General features: G+C 43.5%; 1 protein-coding gene across 3 annotated transcripts in view; it reads left to right on the forward strand.

Annotated features, from left to right (window-relative positions):
* Positions 1-32: 32 nt before the first annotated feature.
* Positions 33-12,302, forward strand: part of Gdap2 (ganglioside-induced differentiation-associated-protein 2) — a 58,971-nt gene continuing 46,701 nt past the window's right edge. Inside the window, exons 1-4 of one of the 3 annotated variants that reach the window (XM_006233032.5) lie at positions 34-229; positions 5,028-5,077; positions 8,629-8,868; positions 9,615-9,754. In XM_006233032.5, coding sequence (XP_006233094.1) covers positions 8,693-8,868; positions 9,615-9,754 — 316 coding nt within the window. In that variant the 5' untranslated portion in view covers positions 34-229; positions 5,028-5,077; positions 8,629-8,692. Of the gene's footprint in view, positions 230-5,027; positions 5,078-8,628; positions 8,869-9,614; positions 9,755-12,302 lie in introns of all 3 variants that reach the window. The other 2 variants (XM_063282173.1, NM_001013201.1) reach the window with 2 other exon arrangements.

Here is a 12,302-nt window from a genome sequence, read left to right on the forward strand (position 1 = left end):
CCCTTACCTTCTAGGCGGAAATGACGACGGAGCTCTGTGATTGGGTGGCGTGGTGGAGAGGAAGCGGGTACCTTTGCTGTCAGAACGCTGTCGCCAGTCACCCTGTCCTCTGGAGACCGGCTCGCTTCAGCCTCCGCCTTTGGCAATCAAAGTGTCAGATGTCACCCTCCCGACTTCTGCTACGGATCTGAGCTGCGGGCCGCCGCCCGAATGGGCCCGCCTGAGCGCTGTGAGAGGAGGGCGAAGCCGGGAGGGGAGGGTAGCACAGCCGGGTGCGGCGCTGGGAGGGATCTGGCTGGCTGGTCCTCCCAGGCTTTGGGATTCGCACTCCGGGCAGGTTGGGTCGCTAAGCTGTAGGGACGCAGGTCCCGGGATTTGCTGGGACACGGTGCGGCGAGCAGCCCAGAGGGTGGCAGCTCAAGTCTAGTCCAGTCGGTCCTATAAATTGGGTTCGCTGTGGTCGGAGGCTGAGCTCAGGATGCTGAGTTGTCCAGAGACCCTGCAGTCCATGGAGTGACATTGACCTGGCTTTGTGTTTCCTTTCTCAGGCCACTTGAGGGGGAAGTGACCCTGGGCTTGCCAGTCCTTAATTGTAGACTGAGTCTGAGCCGCTCTGTTAACAAGAGGAAATTAGCTTTTCTTCTATCTCAGTTCTGCCCTCTTCCATCCTTGGGCTGGTCTAGAAGTTTTAGAAACGAGCTCTGATGCCTGTAGCTATCTATATCACTATACAAAAGAGGTGATCCCTGCCGTGGCTTATTGAACAAGACCTTCGTAGCCAACCTAGAAATTAGACAGGTAGACAAGTGTAGTCTTCCTTTAAATTTTTAAGTATTATTTACCGGGTATGTTTTCTTCATGTTTTAAAACATGTTCGTCTCATCTTCTGTATTTAAGAAATTTGTTTTGAGAAAAGAATCATTTGTATTGGGTTGGATGAATTAGAAGGCAAGAAATCTAGACGAGAGATTTCTTACAAGCAGGGGAGGAGCATTTGAATAGGTGTATACGGTTCCTACCTCCTGTAGATGCTGGGCATTACCTTGTTAGAGGTGCAAAATGTGTGCTTTGGTGGAAAAATAGCTTCAAGCCTACCCAACCTTTAGTTGGCAATTGATGTTGTCATCTTTGATCATGGGATCAAAGCCAGGTTTGGTCCATGACTTTAATACCAGCACTGGAAAGCCAGCCTGGTCTAGATACAGAGTGCTAAGATAGCCGATAGCGCATCCCCGACTCCCCCACCCTCCCACCCCCTCCTTACACTCAAACAAAGTCCCTGTTCTGGAGCTCTCTGTAGACCATGTTGTCCTTGAACTCACAGAGATCCATCTCCCTCTGCCTACACAGCACAGGGATTAAAGGCATTGCCTGGCCCTCCACACTGTAATAACACACCTTAATCTCACACATTTTCTTATCCAGTACTTTAAGATACATTTTCTAGCACTTGAAGAACAACATTATTACCTTAAGTTTCAAATTTCACACTGTATGAAGACTTGCAACTGAAGCATGCTCTGGCGTGTTTAATCCGTGGGTTACACTGCTAATTCACCAGTAAAGCATATGTTTTGTATGTTTTTGAATGATGACATGCAATTTACCTGGGACCATTGATGAAGGTTAGAGGTCTTTCTTGTTGTAATGCATTTGTTACTGATATATTTGGGCACTAACGTGTTTTCATCTGAGCAGCTTTCTTTCCGTTTGCATAAAATAACTCTAGTTAAATAGCTTTAGTATGATTGGTGAATATGGTAGGTGTTTTCACCCTTATATATCCTGGGTGTTTAACTATTGAAATACAGAGCCATAAAGAATAGTAGACCTGTTATTAACCAAAAGCAACAAATACGCTGCTTTATTATTAGAGGTCAGATGCATGGTCCAACTCTATGTACTTTCCAGACTTGTCTCATCTGTATAAGCACTTGACAGTCATCTTGTCCTCTTAGGTCATTCTCACTTTCCCTTTTTAAGGCGACATCATTCATTTTGTTTGTTGAGATAAGATCTCTCTATGTAGAGAGACCTAGGCTGTCCTAGAACTACCTGTATAAGCTAGACTGGCTTCCAACACAGCACTCCACCTGCCTCAGCCTCTGCCTCTGCTCCCAGTGCTGGGATTAAAGGCTTGTGCCACCACACCCAACTTGATACCATTCTTTTTTTACCTGTTTGAAAATCAGGTTTTAAGACAGTGACTGAGACAAAGTGTTCTGTCTGATGCTGCCCAGTCTTGAATAGTAAAATCTAGTCTGTCTGGGCAGTTCAACTTTTCAAACAAATCACAGTTTAGATTTTTTTTAAAAGCTAATGAAGGCAGGATGTAGCGGGAAACAAGCTACAAAGTACTCTGAATTATAAAGAATATTTGGTAGCTTCTTTTTGTTTGGCGGTCCTTTCTCTTAAACTAACATGGAAAGAAAGTGTTTGGCTTAATGCATAGATCTGATCTAGTCTGGAATATGACAACTCTGATACGAAACTATGTCTCAGGAGCCTGTTTTACTAAACTACAGTGTCTGTTTGCAAGCTTGTTCGAAGTTTTCCAGTGAGAAGTGTTTTTGGTTTCATGTTATTCAATAGATTACTGTAGTCATCTGCCCCCCCCTCCCATCATGCCTTGACCCCTTCTTGTTTTCAGTCCATCCCTAGATCTGGAAATCCTTTCAGATATATGCATATCTCTGCATGAATGAGTTCTCACGCACACATTCTGTGGGGTGAAACAGTGGCATTTAGGTTTCTGCCAGCTTTGCGTTTGGTGCTCCACTTTCTTGTGTGCAGGGCTGGGAGGACACACAGGTGTGGCCATAAGTTTATGCTGGGAGCAGGTGGGAGGTAAATCTCATTTTAATGAGAAAAATCAGTTTCTCTGTGGAGGTAAGGGTGGAGCTGCAAAAGAATTCAACCTTAATTAACTTTTAGGGCCCTTTCTAGAAAATGTCCTTCCCTTTCCCCACAGTCAGCTGTCAGCATTAGTTAGCACTCATTTAGCACTCGTAATGACTTCTTCAGTTGCTGGAGAGAGCCAGTGAACTGTACTGACTGGAGATGATTCAGACGTCTAGGAGAGCTACTGGAATACAAGGTCATCAAAGACAAAAGTAGAATCTCAAGGAGAAAATGACCAACTGGAGTTCCTGTAGACCTTGAAATTGAAGGAAAGTTGCAAGAGGTTGAGTAAATGGAAGAGGAAGCAGAACTCTGCAACAGACACTCAAAAGCAAGGTGGAGCCTAGAGCAGTGTCTCTCTCTTACAGACTGGCACTCATGGGAGGACTGAGCTGAGCTCCTGAGCACCCATGTAAGAAGCTAGATGCTTTGGTGACCACCTGTTATCTCAGCTCTGGAAGGAGGACACAAGAGATGGAATCCTTGAGGTTTTTTTTTTTTTTTTTTTTTTTTTTTTTTTTTTTTTTGGCTGAATCACTGAGCTCCAGGCTCAGGGAGAGAGACTCTGTCTCAAACAATAAGCTGAACAAGCAACTAAAGAAGGTGGCTACTGTTGACTTCTAACCTCCATTCACACGCTTACACACACCCATGCACACAGACAGCACACACGCTCACACAAAGTGCCATGGCGAGCCAGGCCCAGGGGCACTAGCCTGGCATTCCAGCTACTCGGTGAGAAGGTGGAGGCAGGAGAATCTGGTTTCAAGGCCTACCTGAGTTAGAGTGAGTGAGGTAAGGCCAGGCAGTTTAAGATGCCCATCTCAAAATAAGAGTAAAAGGAGGGCTGGATATCATATGACAGTGTCTGCCCATCTGCCCAGCCTGAGGCCTAGGTTGAACCCCAGTATGAAAACAAAAAACAACAAACTGGGGAGAAGTTTCTATTGGTCTGAAGAAGAAGTGAGGGAGGAAAGAGTTTTCAAAAATGGGAGGACCGAGGGGGAGAAAAGAGGAGATGTTCAGGGAGAACTGAAGTTATTCTTGTAAAGGACAGATGATAAAGTGCTTGAATTAAGACCATTTGGCTGACTTACGCATGCAGCACATACCCTGAGATAAGTCAGAAGTCGGGAAAGTGTACCTAAAGATGGATTTGGAACTAGAGAGAAATTGGTGTGAGCAGCAGGAAGAGAAAGCAGAGGGAATGGCATAGGCCTCAGGACCAGCATGCCTTGGGTGTGGTCACAGGGTGCATATGTCCTTGGGCTGCTATTGCACCTCTTGAGTTTGAAACAAGAGCCCTGGTACTTACTGTATGAGAGTGTTGTAAAGATGAGAGCATATTGGTACCATGCCCTCTGTCCCCGTCACATTCACTGGGAATCCTTTAATGCCCTAAACTCTATGTAGCTCTCAGAATGTGTAAAATTCCCCTACTGTGTTGGTCTTACTGCCACTTTCTGAAGGGGACAATCTCTATTCTAATGGTCTAAATTAACCGCCCCTCCCATTTGTCATAGTACATTTATCACACTATTTCTGGGGTTTTATGTTTGTGTGGTTTTTATGGCTTTGTCTCTTCTCTAGACATTCAATAGCTAACATTCTTGAATGAATGAACGAACAAACTAACGAAGACCTGGAACATAATAGCCCAAGAAGCATTTATTTTCTCACAGATTCTGCGGTTCAGAAATTCAAACGTGACATTATTACATTGTGCCTTGGTTCTGATTCAGTGTCTCTCATGAGGCTGTAATGGGAAGAACAGCTGTAACTGAAGCAGTTTTAAGGCCAGCTAAGGCCAGAGGACCCACACTTCTACAGTGGTTTATTTCAAAGCCTGTGCATGGTGCTAGCTTTTGGCAGAGGCCCTCACTGTCCTCCGACTGGAGGCTAATGCCTTCAGAGCACAGTCACACACACACACACACACACACACACACACAGAGAGAGAGAGAGAGAGAGAGAGAGAGAGGGAGAGGGAGAGGGAGAGGGAGAGGGAGAGGGAGAGGGAGAGGGAGAGGGAGAGGGAGAGATTGATGATTCAGTCATAGTGTCTTTTCTAACTCCCTTAGGAAGAAGTCACACCATCATTTTGTTTTGTCCTCTTGGTTACATAGGTTAGCCCTGAATATCGCAGGAGGAAACTGCACAGCGTGAATGCCAGAAGGTGAATATCATTGAAGGACATTGTAAAGCTTCTCTGTGGCAAGTGCTGGTCAGAGTCACTTAGACAGTCGTGTTGATGGAGGGTCCAGCTAATGTAGGAACGTGCACACTCACTTTGGCATAGTGAAGATTGCTTACTGTGTGATTTCCTTCCCCTAGCGGCATAGGAGCAGATGTTGGGTTATTTAGGGATTAACAGGACATGACAAGGGAAGTCATGACATTAAGATCTGTGGGACTGTAAGCAGCTCAGCCCTCAGCGTTTAGCCTGCCTGGTGATCTGAGTCTTTGCTGCACATGGAAGTATAAGTCCGCCCCAGCAGTGGTTACATGGGCTGAGGAACGCTGGAAGGGTGATTCATCGTGCCTGCTTTGGTCGCTGCTCTGCTGTGTAGTTTTGGCACAGACTATTGCATTCATCTTCATGATAAGCCTGTGAGTTAATTACCTCCGTTCTGCCTCAAGCATCACAGCTCACAGATGTTGACTCGGGGATCTGAACTTAGGTCTCAACACAGAGACTCATGACCTGCATTGTGCCACACTCCACTCTTGCACTGTGTGGACAGTCACCTGACTGGGTTCAGAGGTATGCACACAGTAGGAGAGGAACTCCCGCAGCCTTGAGATTCTTTTCTTGACCATTTAACTTTTTGTTGATTTTCAAATGTTCTAGAAGCAGGTGTTAGAGTCAGAAAGAGGATTTAGTTTTAAAGAAGCAATCATTTACTTGGCTGTCAGGAATTTCTGCAGTCATTACCTTGAGTTGGTGGCATTTGTCCCATGTTCAGTTTTGCCTGGAGAAGTCAGAGTATTTGTAAGCACGTGGCATGTGTTTGCCTCTAGGTTCAAAGGCCGACTGATAGAAAAACTAATCTTAAAGAAGTATTCAGTATAAATGTTATACACTAATACAAATTATCTTAGTGTAATCTATAAGATCTTTTTTAACCACTAGCTGAATGACTGTACCTATCATCCAATAATATATGTAGAAGAATTTGCATATTCTGATAGATCTGTGCCTCTAGTTAGTATCTATGCCTTTTGCTGAGAAACATGAATAAATTAGTTTTGGAAGGGCAAGAATGTTCTCCCTAGTGTAACAACAAACTTTAGTCTCGTGTCAAAAACCTTTTTAAAATTAGTTCCCAGATCGAGTTCCTCCCCTCTTCATCTGCATACTCACTTCCTGAACTCACATGGTCTTGGTCCTTTGGGAGCATTCTGCTCTGGCTGCTCTTTCTGAAGCGCTCCATGAACACCCACCTCTGTTGCCTTCCATTACCGTCTTTGCTGAGCCTCCTTCCTGTCATACAGCCTTCTCATGTCTCAGTGTACATTTTGCTGCGGGACTCAGTCTAGTCCCTGTAGTTTTCTACACTGCTCATGCTGAGACTTCTGGCTCTATGCTGAACCTCTGCTCTGAGCTCTGGCCTCAAGCATCCAATTGTCAGTTAGACAATGAACTCATGGCTATGTAAACTCAGCACATTCGAAAGGACGTGTGGAAGGGGAACATCCCTTGCTTTTCCTTCCGCCTGCAGCTTACTCCAATACTTTTCTCTATAAATAGCATTACTAACCAACTTGGTTGCTCAAGGAAACAATCTAGGCATTGTCTCACTTGTGTGCACCTTGCCCTCTGTATTCCTGTGACAAATTCTTAGGTTCTATCTGTTATACCCCAGATCTGACATTTCTCATGGCCAACTATCTCTCCTAGGGTCTTCTTGTATCTTCTACTGCCATGCTCGCCCTTCTTGCTTTCCCTAGCCAGAGTCATCATTTCAGGCACTGTATTTGCATTCCTCATACTCAGGGCAGGAGCTAAGGATTTTAGTTCTTAGTTTTACAACGGCATCATCTGACCTTGCTGGTCACCAACCTCATTATCTAAATCATTACCTAGATGGCTTCCTATCTCCCCCTGGACTGCAGCTCACTCCTCCTGGCCCTTTGGTCCTTGCCCTAGCTGCTTCTCTCCTTTCTTGCGTTCTCAGCTTGCTCCTCACGTGTCACTTGTTCTCTGGAAAGCGCTCTCATTACGCTGTTATCGTCACCTTTCTTCTCTGCAGACACATGAGCTCCGGAAGGTAGACGTGCTGTGCTACCAGAGTCGCTAGGCCTTAGAATAGTACCTAACACACTCAGTGCTCACAAAGTTAAGGGGATGAACGAGGCTACAACTTAGGATTCAGGGGTAAGTTGAGCATCCTTTCTTCTGGCAGAGTTGTCCATGGCCTAGGGCCAACTCTTCCAACTTCTGTACAACCAGCTGTCTAGCACATGCAGTCTCATACCTTATCCTATGTATGTCAGATCCTGCCCATTGTTCCTCTGCATGTTTCCTCTTAAAAAACGATGTAACTTTATTTTTAATTAAGTGTATATGTGCATGTCTGTGTGTGGTTGGTGCATATGGATGCGGGTGCCTTCAGAGGCCAGAAGAGGGCATCATATATCCTAGAGCCAGAGTTGTAAGTGGTTGTGAGCCTCTCAACATGGGTGGTGAGAACCAAATCAGATCTTCTGCAAGAGCAGTGTATACTCATAATTGCTGGGCCATCTCTCTAGCCCTCATATGTCGCCTCTGAAATCCAAGCCTTATCTTCTTTGATTATTAGTTGAAACCTTTATTATCTCTTACTACTTAAGTGTAATGACCCCTGTCTCAGTCAGACTAACATATCCACATATCTTTTCATTTTTTTAAATTTTTTTTACTCTTTTTGAAATTTTATTTTTTATTAGATATATTTCTTTATTTACATTTCAAATGTTACTTCCTTTCCCGGTTTTCTGTCATAAGCCCCCATCCCCTCCTGCTCCCCCATACAGGTGCCCCCCCCCCATCCACCCACCTTACCGCCCTCCCCTCTGACATTCTCCTGGCAGGACCAAGGGCTTCCCCTTCCACTGGTGCCCAAACAAGACTATTCTCTGCTACCTGTGCAGTTGGAGCCCTGGGTCAGCCCATGTATAGTCAGTCTTTGGGTAGTGGTTTAGTCCCTGGAAGCTCTGGTTGGTTGGCATTGTTGTTCTTATGGGGTTGCAAGTGCCTTCAACTCTTTCAATCCTTCCTCTAATTCCCCCCAAGGGGGTCCTGTTCTCAGTTCGGTGGTTTGCTGCTAGCATTGACCTCTGGATTTGACATGCTCTGGATGTTATCAAATGGAATTATGCAAGTTATAGATGTTATTTATCATTTGTAGCTCATAGTATAGCATCTAGAATTTTATTTATTTTCCAATAAAGGAATGCTCAAAGAGTTGAATGAGTAGGCCTTTCAGCAAAGTGGAACTGCTAGGATTTGTGATGATTCTGATCACAGAAGGATGCAGTTCCTTGAAAAGAGTTTATGCTTGCATAATTTTTAAGGAGTTTTTGTTATCTTTGTTGTAATAGGTCATCGCAAGGACTGTGGACACAGCGAACTCTTGACTCATTCTGTTCCACAGCAGAGTCTGCTGTGTTGGTGCGGTAGTTAAAGTAATACTGTGCTCAGCACTTGTGCTTTTGTTTTAAAATGACCCCTTATTCTCTTTTAAGCTAAAATCTCCAGGGATTGTTGAATTGCCGAAGAGCTTGGGCCACAAGCTGAAGTTCTCATTCCATGGATCCCTTGGGTGCACCTTCCCAGTTTGTGGATGTGGACACCCTAGTAAGCTGGGGTGACTCATATGAAGATGAAGTAAACTCCTCTGACAGCACAGCTGAGGCATTCCAGGAAGACAGCAATAGATCACCTTTTCTTTATAATCGGGACATTAATGGAAAAGTGGTTCTTTGGTAACTTTTTCATTATACCTTATTGCATGTAAATTCTCATAATTTTTCTTTAAAGCCCTTTTTATTGAATTCCTAGCATTATTGAAACATTGCTTTTACAGTAAACTTTGAGACATAACTAACATGCAGAGTAAACTGTACAGATTTAAAATGTACACCTGAATGTCGCTGCTCTCCGTGTGTGTATCCGTGAAGCCCTCTCCACAGTAAGACAGTGATAGTCCCCTCATCTTCAGGACTAATCTTGTTGGTTCCCCTGTTTGGGGCATTTTTGTATATTTGAAATTCCTACAGTACAATGTGTTGAGACTTTTGGACTAATGTTTTCAGTGTAGTACAAGGTAGTACTTTTCTTTTGATGACTTAATGTGTGCACACTAAGAGCATGCATATGTGCTCCCTGCTTCATGGGCAGTCAGGTTGTTTATATTCTTTGTTCTATTATGACTGATGCTAATTCCAAACTCTTAAATCAATTACTCTCAGCTGTGTAAGCCTTCTGCTATAATGAAGGAAATATGGCAAGGTGCAAAGTGCACCGGGACGGTTCTGCAGGTTCTGCAGTTACTGTAAAGTTCTAAAATGGCCGATTAACTCAAGTTGGACTTTTTTTTTTTTTCTGTTTCGACTTTTCTGTTATTGTGAACTTGATATTGCAGAGATGGAAGGTTTTGGAGAAATTAGAAACTAGGCCAGTTATCGCTCTCATCTGTCTCACAGTCACTTTTTATCTGTTGGTCCATCAGGAAAGGAGATGTGGCATTACTGAACTGTACAGCCATTGTGAATACCAGTAATGAAAGCCTCACAGATAAGAATCCTGTGTCAGAGAGCATCTTCATGCTTGCAGGGCCAGATTTGAAGGAGGACTTACAGAAACTTAAAGGTGAGTGAACACTCTTATGCCTGTTATTGCTTAGGGAACACTTGGATGTCCTCCACTGTGAAGACGTGTATTGGGTGTTCATGGAAAAGACTGTGGAAAGCTGATTTTTCTGTTGTTGAAACTTTTGTAACTCCCACAGTGTATAAAATCCCTTAAGATTTTACTAGGAGGACAAGTTATCAATATGGCCAGGCTAGCTGGCATTTTCTTAGTGATTGATAGAGGAGGCCCCAGGCCATTATGGGTGGGGCTGCCTGTAGGCTGGCAAACTGAAGAGCTAGTGGGTAAGCAAAGACCATTGGGATCTGGAGGAGTACTGAGGAGGCTGAAACAGCCTTTAATCAAACTGTGTAAGATGCCATAATAATGTATAGAAATCAGAAAGGCTCTTGAAGAAAACACTAGAAGTTCTTTGTAAAGGTAACAAAGAAGCCAGTCTGGAAAAGCCCTTCTGGGGTAAGCATGCATGTGCATATTTATATGTCATAGAGTGAGACTTGAAAATAATACAGAGTGGGAAAGCAAATGGTTTTACACAAAATGTATCTCTATGAAATTTAATATTTACCTTAAAAAAAAAAGAGGATTTAACAGGCTGGGAGTTATTAGTTCTTAGCTGGGGTTTATAGTATAACTGCCCTGTACTGAACATGCGACTAGACACTGGGTCATCACTCACTGCTCAGCTTGAATCTTCTCATCTCTTAAGTCATCATGATAATGGAAGTTCCAACCTCAGCTCTTGGTGCATAGCAAAAATTTAATAAATATTTTGGATGAAAAAATCAGTATCATACAAGCCAATTGGTATAGTAGACATCAAGTTCTGTTGTAGCAAGCAGTGCCAATAAATTAAAGCACAGCTCACATATGCCATGGAGGACATGGGTACCATAGTGGGGGATGTCCAGTGGCATAGTAGGTAGGGAACATTAGGTGCTATAATGGGAGACATCAGGTGCCATAGTGGTGGTTAAGTTCTATTGCCACTAGAATGACTAGTTAGCTCCCATGTGTCCTGTTTGCAGGGCCAGTGCTGACCTGAAGAGACTGCTGAAGGTCGGCACTGTCAACTTGTCACAGTTTTGTTACCTAGTAAATGATTACAAGTTATGACTTTCCAAATTTATGATAGAAAACTATGTAGACATATCAAGTGAACTGACTGGAAATATAAGCAATAATAGACAAAAAATTGATAGATATTAAAATTGTAGCCTTGTATGAAATTTAGAATGAGACACAGGATCAGGCCAGGGAAGCCAGTTTGACGGTCTTTCTTGCATATATGAAGTATTTACCATCAGCAGAATAGCATATCTTCATTCCATTTTTTTATTCCAAAATCCTTAGGGTTAAGATGTTCTTGTTCATTATCCTTTCCACAGAGTGCCATCGGGTCCTAGTTTACTGTGGCTGTATTTCTCTCTGTTACCTCGCTTTCTCCTTCCACACCAACTGGTCTCCTCACATTAGTCTTCAAAAAACCTGTTTTCCACACAGTAGCCAGTGTTTGCATAGTAAACTGTGAACCCCTCCTTCTTGCTCCTCAACTGCAAACCATTTAGTGATCCTTCAGAGTCCATAGCTAGTCTCCAGTGCCTGAGTGACCTCACTCCTGTCTCTCCAGTCTCATCCCACACTGACTTTTGCCTTCAGAATTCAGTACTTGAACCCAGAGGATCTCTGATCACCACTTGCTCTCTGAAGGCATCTCTGTGCTTTGCGTCTGCTGTTGCCCTTTCTCTCAGCTGTGCACTCTCAAGTCTTCCTGATGTCTGCAGTGCCCAGATTCCTTTTCCTTCAGAAAGGTCCTTTGTCCCATAGAATGTGCTCTTAGCTTGCAGAGTGATGCTTCTCAGTTGTGCCCTAATCATGTTATGATGTTATAGATGTTACAGTGAGAACGCTGCCCTGAGAAGTATGAACGTCATGTAGGCAGGAACTGCCCAGTGAGGATAACAATATTGTTGTTTAAGTAACAAGAAACAGAACTCCCAAGGGTTTTAACTGAGTTTCAAAGCTTACACTTTTCCACTGCTTTGTTGAGACCATGAGGCTATTATTGTAGTTGTAGTGCTACCTTGAGAGTGATAAACTGAGGTACATCTAAAAGAAAAAGTATTAGCATGTTAGGTGTTATAGAAGGCATAGTACTGGATAGTTCAAAGAATTAGCCTAGAAAGAATTTGGAGGGAACACTAGTTATTCCCAAACCCTTGAGAAGGAATGCTTTGACAATGATGGTAATACCTATTGTGTTTCTGGACTTCCTAATCTAGGAAATTGTGTTGCAATTTAGCTAGAAATTTTTTTTTCTGAGAAATAGAGCTTACTAAAGGTGGGTCATGCAGGGTTTGTGTAGCCATTTAGCCTGTCTTCAGTGAGTACAACTTTCACTTTGAACTTGGTTATTTTCATAAAAACAAAAGTTGGGTAAGTTGTCTTAACCTGGGCTCACGAGCTGCTTGTTCCAACCCAGAGCACATATCCAGAGCTAACAAAACAGTTCAGAGCCTGCACATGCTCAGTAAGGAGATGCTGGGAT

Source organism: Rattus norvegicus, chromosome 2 (assembly GCF_036323735.1).
Source record: "Rattus norvegicus strain BN/NHsdMcwi chromosome 2, GRCr8, whole genome shotgun sequence".
NCBI lineage: Eukaryota > Metazoa > Chordata > Mammalia > Rodentia > Muridae > Rattus > Rattus norvegicus.